This window comes from Loxodonta africana, chromosome 13, assembly GCF_030014295.1.
Source record: "Loxodonta africana isolate mLoxAfr1 chromosome 13, mLoxAfr1.hap2, whole genome shotgun sequence".
In the NCBI taxonomy this organism is placed as follows: Eukaryota; Metazoa; Chordata; class Mammalia; order Proboscidea; family Elephantidae; genus Loxodonta; species Loxodonta africana.
In genome coordinates, this window is record NC_087354.1 from 58,642,634 (window position 1) to 58,655,910 (window position 13,277).

At 38.1% G+C, this 13,277-nt stretch overlaps 1 protein-coding gene across 11 annotated transcripts in view; it reads right to left on the minus strand.

Annotated features, from left to right (window-relative positions):
- Window positions 1-13,277, minus strand: part of TCF12 (transcription factor 12) — a 340,614-nt gene that overhangs the window by 19,568 nt on the left and 307,769 nt on the right. For 5 of the 11 annotated variants that reach the window (XM_064267496.1, XM_064267494.1, XM_064267500.1 and 2 more), the window contains 4 exons: window positions 12,753-12,824; window positions 11,766-11,972; window positions 3,199-3,313; window positions 2,176-2,338 (listed from right to left, as the gene is read on the minus strand). In XM_064267496.1, the coding sequence (XP_064123566.1) occupies window positions 2,176-2,338; window positions 3,199-3,313; window positions 11,766-11,972; window positions 12,753-12,824 (557 nt within the window). The remainder of the gene's footprint in view (window positions 1-2,175; window positions 2,339-3,198; window positions 3,314-11,765; window positions 11,973-12,752; window positions 12,825-13,277) is intronic. The other 6 variants (XM_064267499.1, XM_064267497.1, XM_064267501.1 and 3 more) reach the window with 3 other exon arrangements.

The window sequence follows — 13,277 nt, forward strand, 5'->3', positions numbered from 1 at the left end:
CTGATGCCATGTTCTTCTTCCTATAGTTCAGCTTCTCAGATTATTTGCTCAGCGTACAAATTGAATAAGTATGGTGAAAAGATACAACCCTGACACACACTTTTTCTGATTTTAAACCATGCACAGTGGTTAGGCATTTGGCTGTTAACCAAAAGGTCAGCAGTTCAAATCCACCAGCCGCTCCTTGGAAACCCTGTGGGGCAGATCTACTCTGTCCTATAGGGTTGCTATGAGTTGGAATCAACTCAATGGCAACGAGTTTGGTTTTGGTTAGTTATCTCCTTGTTCTGTTTGAATAACTGCCTCTTGGTCTATGTACAGGTTCCCTATGAACACAATTAAGTGTTCTGGAATTCCCATTGTTTGCAATCCATAATTTGTTGTGATTCACACAGTTGAATCCCTTTGCCTAGTCAGTAAAACAAAGGTAAACATCTTTCTGGTATTCTCTGCTTTCAGCCAAGATCCATCTGACATTAGCAATGATATCCCTCATTCCATGTCCTCTTCTGAGTCCTACTTGAATTTCTGGCAGTTCCCTGTCAATGTACTGCTGCAACCACTTTTGAATGATCTTCAACAAAATTTCACTTATATGTGGTATTAATGATATCGTTTGATGATTTCCGCATTCTGTTCGATCACCTTTCTCTGGAACGGGTGCATATATGGATCTCTTCCAGTATGTTGGCCAGGTAGCTGTCTTCCAAATTTCTCAGCACAGATGAGTGAGTACCTCCAGCGTGGCATGCGTTTGTTGAAAGATCTCAACTGGTATTCCATCATTTCCTGGAGCCTTGTTTTTTGCCAGTGCCTTCAGTACAGCTTGGATTTCTTCAATACCATCAGTTCTTGATTACGTGCTAGCTTCTAACTTTGACAATTTCTGTTTGGTACAGTGGCACTGTGTATTCCCTCCATCTTCTTTAGATACTTCTTGTGTCATTCAGTATTTTGCCCATAGAATCCTTCAAAATTGCAACTTGAGACTTGATTTTTTTCTTCAGCTCTCTCAGCTTGAGAAATGCTGAGCATGTTCTTCTCTCTTGGTTTTCTAACTTCAAGTCTCTGCACATTTCATTATAATACTTTGTCTTCTCAAGCCACCCTTTCAAATCTTCTGTCCAGCTTATTTATTTCATCGTTTCTTTCATTTGCTTCAGCTACTCTATGTTCAGGAGCAAGTTTCAGCATCTTGTCTGACATACATTTTGTTTTTTTCTTTCTTATCTTTTAAGTGATCTTTTGCTTTCTTCAGGTATGATGTCCTTGCACGACTCGTCTGGTCTTCGGACACGAGTGTTCAATGCATCAAATCTATTCTTGAAATGATCTCTAAATTCAGGCGGGATATACTCAAGGTCGTGCTTTGGCTCTTGTGGGCTTATTTTAATATTCTTCAGTTTCAATTTGAATTTGCGTACAAACAGTTGATGGTCTGTTCTGTAGTTGGAGCCTGGCCTTGTTCTGACTGATGATACTGAGGGTCTCCAGCATCTCTTTCACAGACGTGGTCAATTTGATTCCTGTTTATTCCATCCATCTTTTCAAATTACTGTTTAAACCAAGAATTGGCAAATGCAAATCTGCTGCTGCAGGGAAAAAGCTGCCGTAGAAAACAAGTGCTTGAATGCGGTGTGGCTGTGTTCCAGCAGAGGTTTATTTAAAGAAACAGACAATGGGCTGTAGTTTGTTGACCCCTGGTTTAAATCATATAATAGTTTTACCATATACTTCTTAAATTAATATGTTCAAATGTTTATTGATTCAATAAATCTAAATGTCTGCACCACACACATTAACTTGTTTTAGCTATTTTGTCTTCTAATTGTCTTACCTCCACAGACTGTGACAAACTTGAGGGCAGAGATGTAATTCTTTTTTATGTGTAGACCCTAAAATGGTATGGCAGAGTGGATAACATAATTTTGAAGTCCTATAAACCTGGGTTTGTATCTCATTTAATACCTGGGCAAATTATTAAATTCTTCATATGCCAGTGTTTTCATCTGCCTGCCTTTTAAGGATGCTGTTGAGGATTAAATGAGATAATACACATAAAATCCCACACAGAGTCCAGTACACAGGTGGCATTTCACAAATGCATGACAATTCTCTAAGTATTTTCACCTATGGCAAATGAGTGAGATTTAACACCAGGGTGCTGACAAATACCTTGTTCTTCCTCTAGATGAAACCTTGATGTCTTTTTGGGAGGATTCATCATCAGACTTCATGTCATCTGACGAAGGAGGCTCGTGAAGGTTTTCATCCTTTTCTTTGTTTTCAGTCTTGATTTCTGTGGGGACAACAGTTCCAGGCTGACTTTGTAAGCCACCTAACAAAGAGTCAAACGGAACACAAAATAAGTGACCAGATTCATTTATGAATTAGAGCAAAGACTGTAGCACTCTGGTTGATGCATATCCTCAGCTAGTACAGGGCTATCAGAAATCTGAAGATGCGGGAAAGCATGCTATTTAGAACAGGAAAGAATATCAATAAAATTTCAAGATCATTTTGAAGCATTTGTATTTCAAAGAATAAGCCTGACCTTGATGGCCTGTCTAATGCTCACTTCTAGACGCTACTTAACAGTTGAACAAAGTATGAGAGACTTGATACATTTTTAGAAACTAACTTCTCAAGCGCTGTCCAGGTAAAGGAAACAAGCCTAACGTCTGCCTTGGTAAACACAATAAAAGAGGAATCATGGGTAAAGGTAACTGGAAGAACCAGATATTTGTACTTATTTATACAAGTTCTATGATAAGATTTATCAGTTTGCTTTTTATCAGAATTGTTGTCCCTCTAATTAAATTATAAGGTCCAAAAGAATGGCTACCATCATTCAGAGTACTCAACGTACTCAGAAATATCTTTCTCATTGCTCTTGAGACCACGAAGGCTCACTCTCATGAGGGGAACTGATTAAGAAAGAAAACAACATGAGAAGTAGGAGCAGGTAAGCAGATGATCAATAAATAACAACAGCTCACATGTGGTTTCATCCACTGATGGGCAGCCAAAGGGAGCTGGAACCCTAAATATATACTGCCAATTTCATGCAGTATCACTACTTTTGAATTCTCCCAGCTAACTTTTGATTCACAGATGTCAATCTGACTGTGAGATGGTGGTAGTGTTCAAATGCTATCTCTGCCTGCATCACCACTGAAAACCAAGCAGTGTTGTTACCCCTATAATTTTCTTGTGATTTATGGTTCAGGTCCGTGCTTGAGGCAGTGACGGTACTGGACAGGACTGAATGATTGCCGTTGAGACTGACAGAGTCTTCCCGATGAGTTCCAACCTAGGGTTAAAAAAAAGAAAATGTCAGGTAGTTTGATCTATTATTGGGTTTAATAGAGGGAGCAGCACCACTCACCTGAATCTAGCAACCTTTTTTGGAAGACACTTTTCTGTTTTTTGGTGGGAAATTTCAAGAGTTGATAGTAGTAGTACTTTTGAATCAAATCAAAATGTTACTTTTTAAAAATATGAAAATTCTCACTTCCAAATTATATATATTCTGAAGAGTTGTAAAAATACTCAGTAGGATCCCTCTCCAGCTAATAGAGATACAATGCTCTGTAAGCCGTCAAGCTATCCTCATTATAGGGTGTATAAACGATCTTACACAACCAATCTGAAAACCTATTCCATATAACCCAAAATAACTAAACTTTTTGCCATCGAGTGAATTCCAACTCATAGCGACCCTAGAGGGCAGAGCAGAGCTGCTACCTAGGGTTTCAAAGTCTGTAATTTTTACAGGAGCAGATTGCCACATCTTTCTCCCACAGAGGCTGGAACCACCAACCCTTCAGTTGGCAGCTGAGCACTTAACCATTGCGCCACCAGGGCTCCTTTATTCCATACCTAAAAACAGAAACAAAAACAAACCAAACCCGTTGCTGTGCAGTCAATTCCACATCACAGCAACCCTATAGGATAGAGGAGAACTATCCCACAGGGTTTCTAAGGAGCAGATGGTGGATGTGAACTGCTGACATTTTGGATAAGCAGCTGAACTCTTAACCACTGCGCCACCAAGGCTCCTTTATTCCATATCAAAAAAACAAAACAAAAAACCAAACCTGTCGCCGTCAAGTCGATTCTGACTCATAGTGACTCTACAGGACAGAGTAGAACTGCCCCATAGAGTTTCCAAGGAGCGGCTGGTAGATTCGAACTGCTGGCCTTCTGGTTAGCAGCCACGCTCTTAGCTAGCCACTTGCGCTTAACAAAATACTGCTACATTCTAAGTAACAATATTTACCTACACTTTGCCATGTACCCTCCCCCTCCTCACACATACAAACTACACTGTGTCCTTTTTTTTTTCTTCTTCTAACTGCCTCCTCTCATAAATTTTAAGACAGTGGCAAAAGTAATAAAAAATTAAAATAACTTAAGACAGAAATTCTGCATCACCAGGCAGCAAAAATACCATGTAGCTTTAGTCTGAGCTTTAATCAAACTTGCATAAGAAACAGTTAACTTGAAATGGAAAGGTAAAACATGCAAACACTACCAAGTGTTTCTTAGAAAAAACTGGTTATAGATGAAGCTTTTTATTAGGGCAGCAGCAGGCATGCCAACTAGAACATTAAGCCTTTAATTAAACAGGTTTACTGCCTGGAGTTATACGTGTGAGAACCACCGCTTTTCAAGCGTAGTAAACTGCCAAGCCCTGAATCCCTCTTGAGTTATTAATGTGGCTTTTATCTTTCATGCCTTACTATGGATTTTACCCTAAAAGATAAAAATACCCCAATGCAAATTTATTCTTTGGTTTCTTATAAGTTAAACCAAAGTACAAAAGGAACCAAAGCAAAGTTTTAGGAAATGCAGGTTATTTGGTAGTGGGTGTAGTTAGAATATACTGGGCCTTCCACCACACTTTTAGAGAAGTGTTTGTCCTTACCCTTTATTCTTTATCGTTAATGGATTTTAAAGCCCACTTAATGTACTACACAGATAATTTTAAAGTCACTGTTGAGGAATATTTGTGTCATGGTTCCCTGGGATAATCAAGCACTGACTATACCCTTTTCTACCTTACACACGTGCTAATGCATTAGAATTAGAAAATCCTAAAAGCTGAGAAGGGATGGCAGAAAGTATGGTTCATTTCCATTTTCCATGCCACCTCAGAAACTTTCTATAAGCCTCTAGATTCCTCCCCCCCACCCCCCAAAAAAAACCTGAGAAAAATCTAAAAAATTAAATCCAACAAAGGTTAAGTACCAGAAACTTTCCATAAGCCTTTAGATTCCTCCTCCCCCTACCCCCCCCAAAAAAAACCTGAGAAAAATCTAAAAAATTAAATCCGACAAAGGTTAAGTACCAGTGAAGGAGTGGACTGGGAAAACTATATTCAAGAGAGAAACTCTTTCTTAAATATTTTATGAAATCCTGCCTCAAGGACATCCCGGTCATGTTTATTCTCAGCATATGAGTATGCTTTCCTTCTGGCTATGAACTACTCAATTTTCTGAGAGGAAGGTCAGTGCAAAAACCCATTAAAAAATAGACAGGGTATAAACAATACATAGCTGCAAATTCTTTGGAATCTTAGAAGCCTAGGCTTATACTGAAGATAAAATAACCATTAGAACAATTTTGACTGGCCAGGGAAATTGCTGCAGTATAAAGTAAAAGCTGAGATTTCTCTCTCTTTGTGTTTATAATAATCTGGGCTTAAAATTTGAAGGATTCCTATGATCTTTGGTAATATGTGCTAATTCTGGTTTTACCTAGTATTTTAAACTATTAAATAACTTAAAACAGCTTTTTAAAATTTCGACATATGTATATTTACTGTGTATCACACAAGTGACACCCAGTTTACAGCTTTTAAGACACTACCACTGAGCTGAATTTTCACTCATTTAAGTGATGATACATGTGCTGAATTCTGATTTCTTTTTATTTTCTTAGTATAAATCTTTGATCCCCTGAAGCTCAACCAACAAAAATGTTCTATCACCTCCTTCTGATGAAAAGCTTGGCAGACATAGGATCATTACCTAAATGATAAATTTTAGAAATTTGCCTTTCCCGTAAGGAAAATCAGAATGTTTGCTAAGTTTGTTTTGGGACATAACTGCTAGCAAATATTTTTGTTAACCTGCATTACTGGATTTCAAAGAAGTGTTTTAAATTGGCACACAGAACAAAAATATTCGCCTTTAAAAATGGCCTCAGACCAGCAGAAAGCTTGAAGTCTGGAGTTTTTCATCTTAATGAAGTTAGCAGAAACTTTTTCTTTGTAACTTGATTCTCCTAGCAAATGGGCCTCATATATTTTCTGGAGAATTTGACTTTCACAGTTCTTATAGTTCTCTTTAACCCTTGCTCACCCTGGCTCTCACGTCCTCCCTTTAATCTCCAGCTCCACGTTCAAACGACTCTGTCCACACACACAACAGGTGTATAAACAGTTCTTTGTCTAAGCCCAAGGCCTGTGGGGCCAGCCAGATAGAACCCGGTTTTAATTGTTCATCTCGTTAGCATACAGCTGACAGGCTGCAGCTACTGGGGGAGCAGCAGGGGAAGGCAAACCCCTCCGCCTGCCATGCTCTAAATTTCAATCATTATGAAGAGCTTCATTTCAGAATAAAAGACCCAACCCATTAAATGACATCATCCTGCATTCTGAATCTCTGCAAGCTGCGTATGGCCTTACGTTCACAGGAGAACCCGACAAGGGACCTGTTTTCATCTAATTTGACCAACAGCTTTAGCACCCACAATGGAAAAATGTTAAATCTAATTAGTTGATGAATAAGAGGTCTTGTGAATTAAGGGACCGAAAAGTACTCGGTATGAATTCCTCTCTGATTCTGAATTCTATTCTAACAATCTGTTCAATTTGTACCATTTACTGAATACTAACGATTTAAATTAATCAGTATTAATCTATAGAGCTGATTAAAGGATCTTTATGTGTTCTATTCCAAGCATTTTGTTTTATCTGGAGAGGAGTTTTATGCTAGAAACTTAGTACTATTCTGTTTGTTATGGTTTATTTAAATGAGATTTCCATAAATACATAGCCTCTACGTTTTCCAAACTTAAAAATTATCATCTTGAACGATTCTGAACTATAAAAAGCAAAACAGTTCTCTTATATTCAGTTGAAACCTACACACTCAATTTCTGAAGCATAGAGAGACAACCTATACTAACAAAATTAAATATTGTCTAAATGGAAGGTTAAAATGATTCCAAACTTATTCTGGTAAGTGATAAAAGTGCTGAGATAGTTTCAAATAAAAACACTGCCCCATTTTGCCTGTTAGCCGTTAATAACTTCATCTTAAATCTCTGAGAAATCAGAAAAACACAGCTTCTCCAATTGCTTTAGGATTTAGAAAACAGACACGATTTATATTTGAAAACATTATATGAGGTAGTTTTAAATCCTGTGATTTAACCTTGTTTACTCTGTTCTCATACAAGAATACTACATCTTCAGCCGCAGTTGAAACAACACAAGCTCCAAACGATACCAAAAAATAATTCAGAGAAATGACTGAATTAAACTTCCTCAGTACTTGTAATAATGACATCAAAGGACTTATGGACGGATGTTACCCTGTATCGTAAATAAGAAACTTCTAAAGATCTGCATCAAGCGTCCATTAACACAAAAAAGATTGTAATCTCACTTTGGTTTAAAGTTGAAATCACTGTCTGACTGAGGAATAACCAAGTACTTTTCGTAAGATAAAAGAGCCACCAGGAAGCTATCCTGTTACGCCCATAATTTAGACAGAGCAGCTATAAACAGAAGTGATGCACAGTAACTCTACAGTGTCGAGGTCGCTTTATAATGCCTGAATGAAATGAATGATTTCATTCATTCTCAGTTTTCCACTTAATATGATTTTTTCTGTCAGCAGCTTATTCCAAAAGTTTATTATTATATTAAATAAATGGAAGCAAACCTAAAGCCCAATGATGACACTTCAAGAGTTCTAAAAATTCTGGTTTTATACCTTAAAATTTTAAAGATATTTCATTATCACATACTAATAAGAATGTTTAACAAAAACTCTAAAGTTTTATATCTGCATTAAGCAACTGTGGAAAAATACACACAAATATTGAAAAGGAATGGGAAATTAAGTAAATGAAAGTCTTAACCCTATTCAAAAATAAGAGCAAGTGTAAGAACTATGCTTGGCTGGCTATAGAAAGGAATAGGGATTACTCATTTCCTAGTTTCTTTTTCTGATATAACAATCTTCTGGGAAATTTAATTTTTATGTCTATTAAATAACTGTTAATATGCCCAAAGCCTTCTGTGTTTGAAACCTCGTTTAATTTTAAACTCTGATGTTAGTCAAATATACTCAGTTTAAAAAAATAATCAAAAACAAGTCTTTTGTTATTGGCTCCAATTAACATATTTTGGGCAGGTGGTGGTCTTACTGACTTGTGTGAAACACACACACACACACACACACACACAAAAGGAACAATTTAAAATAGAAGACAATTACTTGAACTACAAGGCAAGAAGGTGGATCTCCTACAAATCAAGACTCTCATCTGTGGATGATGACGCTGGCATAATCCTATTATAACTAAAAACACCGTGGAGAAAATTATCAATAACAAAAGCTATTCCCATGACCAAGGACACTATTTTTGTTAACATGTCCACAGAGAATTTACACCACGAGTAACTTTGATAGTATACTTGTTACGCAAGGGGAAAATATATAAACTTCTAGAAAAAAAGAGAAAGAAAGAAAACGATTCCACAATGTAAACCCGAGTCATTTCTTAGTCATGATCAGCTAGAATACATGGAGGCAACAGGGGACAGTAGAAGGAAAAGATTAACTCTTGAAGATGGCTGGCAATTGATACAGCAGTGTGTCCCCAGTATCACACACCCTCCAAGAATATGAAGAGATATTCTGAGCATATAAGCAAGACGAAGGGCTCCTGGTGGTAATGATGGAAGTCCTCGGACAGGTAAGAGCCACCAGGATAAGATAAGAGTCTTCCACAACAGCACACCTAAGATTATCTGGGACTGTCTCTGGCAGACTGTGTGATCTTCATTTCATTGGGACTGTCTCTGGCAGACTGTGTGATCTTTATTTCATTCCATCCTCTGGTCTTTTTGCTGAAGCTGTGAACTGAGGACCCAGAGCAAAAAACTCATGTCTGAAGAATGGGACACGAACACGACTCACTTAGTGGTGTCACATTTTGCCAGCTAATAGCTTTATACTTCCGGGGTGGAAGTCCACCTCTGAAAAGTACTCGTGATTATGTCTGGATGGGGTGGACAGAGCCAATGATGTCTGGCAGGTTCCCACCAGCTCTACACTCTCTAAGAAGGTCATAAGAGATGAAGAGAAGGCCTTAGCAGGCACACCAAGCAATAGCTTCAGCTTAGCTGCTGTGGCATGGTTGCTGCTGCTCAGACTAAGCCAGAGTCACCTCAGTGTCAGAAGACTCCTTTTTCTAGAAAACTCTGAGATTTTTCTTTTTGAAAAAATATCTCTGGCAGTGCTTTTGTTCATGTTCTGAAGTAGGCGACATTTCTAGAGAACAGAGTGGGAGCTACTTTATTAACTGGAGTCCCTGGGTGATGCAAATGGTTAATGCGTTCAACTGCTAATGCAAGGCTGGAGTCCACCCAGAGGTGGCTTGGAAGAAAGGCCTGGCAATCGACTTCCATTGAAAACTGTATGGAGCACAGTTCTACCATGACACACACGGGGTGGAGGTCAACCACAAGTCAGAGTTGACTTGACGGAAACATTTTTTTTTTAACTTTCTTAGTCCTTTTAAAATGCATACACTTCTACATGGTTCTGGAGCACTGGATATGTGAAAAATCTCTTTTCCTATCAAGGCACACCCAAAGTCGGTAAAGACAACCTCTCAAAGACTGAAGTTCAATTTTATACAAACTTCGCATTTAACTGGGAGGAGCCAGAGGTATGTAAAATATTGAAGGCAAGAAGGATGTCAAACACTGCAGCAGACAAATTGGAATAGAAGCAGTGGGCTGGTAACAAAGAACAATTAGAAACGATTAATAAGAGGCGAGGAATAAGACAAACCGCAAATGTTGCAGTTGAGACGAACTTGGAACTCAAAGAGATTTATTTTTAAGTCATTCTTCTAAATAAGGATCAAAGTATAGCAAATAATTAATGTACTGTTCTCCATTCATGTCTGCAGCAAATGCCATCTGATGAGCCTTACTACACTACGAAAATGATTTTATCATCACTACTAATAAACGACAACAAACCGCCTTATATTTCTATGTGCTTTATAATGTATGTTTTCAAGCTTAAAAATAGCAACAAAAACTAATTTAAAAGGAGCCTGAATTTCAAGATTTTCTGACTTTTTAAAAAAAAAATTGGTTGTAAAATATGCCAGCACCTAATGTCAGCCAGGTTGCTGAAAACCCTGTTCTTAGGAAACCGGGAAGCCTTGTTTGATGTTTACTCCAGCGGCTCCGACATGAACATCAACGGCTGTCTGACTGGGCATGTGAAAATCTGGAACCAATCCTATTTCACAGACACAAACCTTCAGCATTTAGGCACCTAATTATTCTGATGATAGGTGAGTTTTAGCCTGCGTCACATGGCTTACAGCTAGGAATCTGTCTGATAGAGAGTATTTCAGAGCGTGCAACGAACCTGAAAAACCATGCCATAAACATGAAAACACACGGTATCAGTTAAATAGGTTCAAACAGAGCTTCGTTCCTTCAAAAGGCAATTTGGATAAAAAAATAATGTAAGACATTCAACACAGTTTTTTTTTTTTTTTTAATGTAAGTCGTCGTAGAAGTCTACTTTTTCCCGCTCTAAAGAATTACACCATGTTTTTAAAAAGATGGACTGAATTTTTTTATTCTCTTTGAGGATTAATCTAAAATTGCTTTTATTGTTACTTACATTACCGCTGTTCTTAAACACACCCCCCCCACCCATTTTTTTCTTTATTTGGGAATAAAGTTTAAGCTTGAACCTGTGCAAACTGGAGATGTGCATTCCTCCTGCTGTTGAAGGCTGGTTCCAAATGACAACAGCTTTTCTAGACCAAACCAAAAACAAACCCACTGCTGTTGAGTTGATTTCGACTCACAGTGACCCTAGAGGACCCTAGTAGAACAGCCCCATGGAGTTTCCAAGGAGCGCCTGGTGGATTCAAACTGCTGACCTTCAGGTTAGCAGCTGTAACACTTAACCACTACACCACCAGGGTTTCCTTTTCCAGACCAGTACCCTTGAAATTCAGTCTAGCTTTATGGCTTTTGCTATTCAGACTTCCTATACACCATTTCAAGGAAAAAAAAAAAAAAAGTTCTGCCAATTATTACACATCTGGAGAATATCCAAGTATAAACTAAAATATTCTCTGCAGAAAATTCTGCTTTTTGCATATGGTCATAGTAGGATTTTATGAGCCAATACAGAGCCGATAACCTGGCCCAAGACAGTGAAGAAAACTCTTTAAAATCACTCTTTAACTTAAAAAAAAAAAAAAAAAATCCCCCTCTCCCTCCAAACAGTCCATAAGATAGAGAACACTGGTGGGTAAGGTACCTATCACCTATTTTCACATCATCACGGTACTTGGCCAAAATTAGAAGTAAAATGAGCATACATTCATCTGATCTGAAATTGCATGCTGCCTTGGGGTTACAACTATGAAAAACATTTAGGGACTATTTTAAAAAAGAAAGAAAAAGAGGACTATTTTACCATTGAAGCTGATCGACTGCTTGAAACAAGGCTTGATCCTCCATAGTTTGAATTGAGGCTTCCAATGGGCGCATTATGGGATGGTCCCAATAAACTGTGTATATCACTGTGACCGGCAGGCAAACTGGTGGAAGGTCCCACAGCATGGTTCCGCAACACATGGATAGCATCATCCAGTCTGTCTAAACGATCCTCCATTCGAGACTGCTGTAGGGATTGAAAAAAAAAAAACCAACAACAAAAAAACATGGAGGTCACTGCTGATGCCTGTTACAGTCACTGAACTATGCTTCTACTCTGGGATTTGTGGAAGATTTTTTTTTTTAGCAAGTGAAATATAGTATCAAGTGGCTTCAAAAGCAACTGCCTACACTACAAGGCAGCAAAAGAAAGCTTATCTGGTAGACTACGCTAATGAACAAAGCTTCAAAAACAAATGACTGCTGCTCAGAATGAATTTACCAGTCTACCATGAAGTTACTTCTTTTAGTTTCTATGAAAGATGAAGGCTGTATCTGACACTCAGTTATAGTTGATACAGAAGGACAACCCGTACTTTAGTAGTGATCCTTTGAAATGATGGCAATTTGGGGAGGGATCCTCAAATCCATCAAGTTCAAGTTGTAATTTTGTTTTAAGTGACTAAAGCATGCCTATCTTGAACTGTGAACACATCAAACTACGCTCTTGGACAAAACTTAGGAAATGACATTGTCTGTCCAGGGATAAACACGTGCCCCCATACACACACACATTAGGATTTTTAAATTAAAAGCACATGCCAGTAGAGCTCTTTCAAAATGAATCACTCGCGACAACATAAAAGAACAAAAGTCTATTCTTACAGGCTGCTACAAAAACTGAAATGGTCAACTGTTTGACTTTAAAAGACTTAGAAGTCTGTACAGCTTGAGGATTTAAAATGGCTAATGGGAAGTATAATTAATTGAAACACACAAAAAAGGCACCATCTAAAAGAAATAGTACCTCACAGACATCCTTTAAGAAGGACATTGCATCTTGCAAATGCTCGTGAAGTTGCTGCTCAACTCGATTTTTCTGGCAAAGTCAAGACAGAACAGGAGGCAAAGCACAGGTTAAGATTAACTCCGAAAGAGACGAGGAAACAGCTGATGTGCACGTCAGCATCACGTGTTAGTCAGTTAACGCAGAGACCTGCGAGATCTGCCTGCTTTAAGTTATGAGACGGCTGGGACTTAGCAGCAAAGCTACAAGGTTAGCATCTAAACAGCACACACTTCTTCTATTTGCTTACAAAATATGCAAGAAGAAACTTTTACTTTAAAATGTTCTGTTAGTCACAGAAAAAGAACTTTTTCATGTGCAACTTGGAATTACTGAACCATAAGCATAGCTTAGCATTCCAGTGAATCATTCTTATTTTTTAATTAAACGTTGTAATTCCGTGTTAGAAATGTAAGCATAGTAAGGCAACGGTAGTTAACATTAACCACAAATTCTTTGCGCTCAGTACCTAGGGAGGTTCCTTTA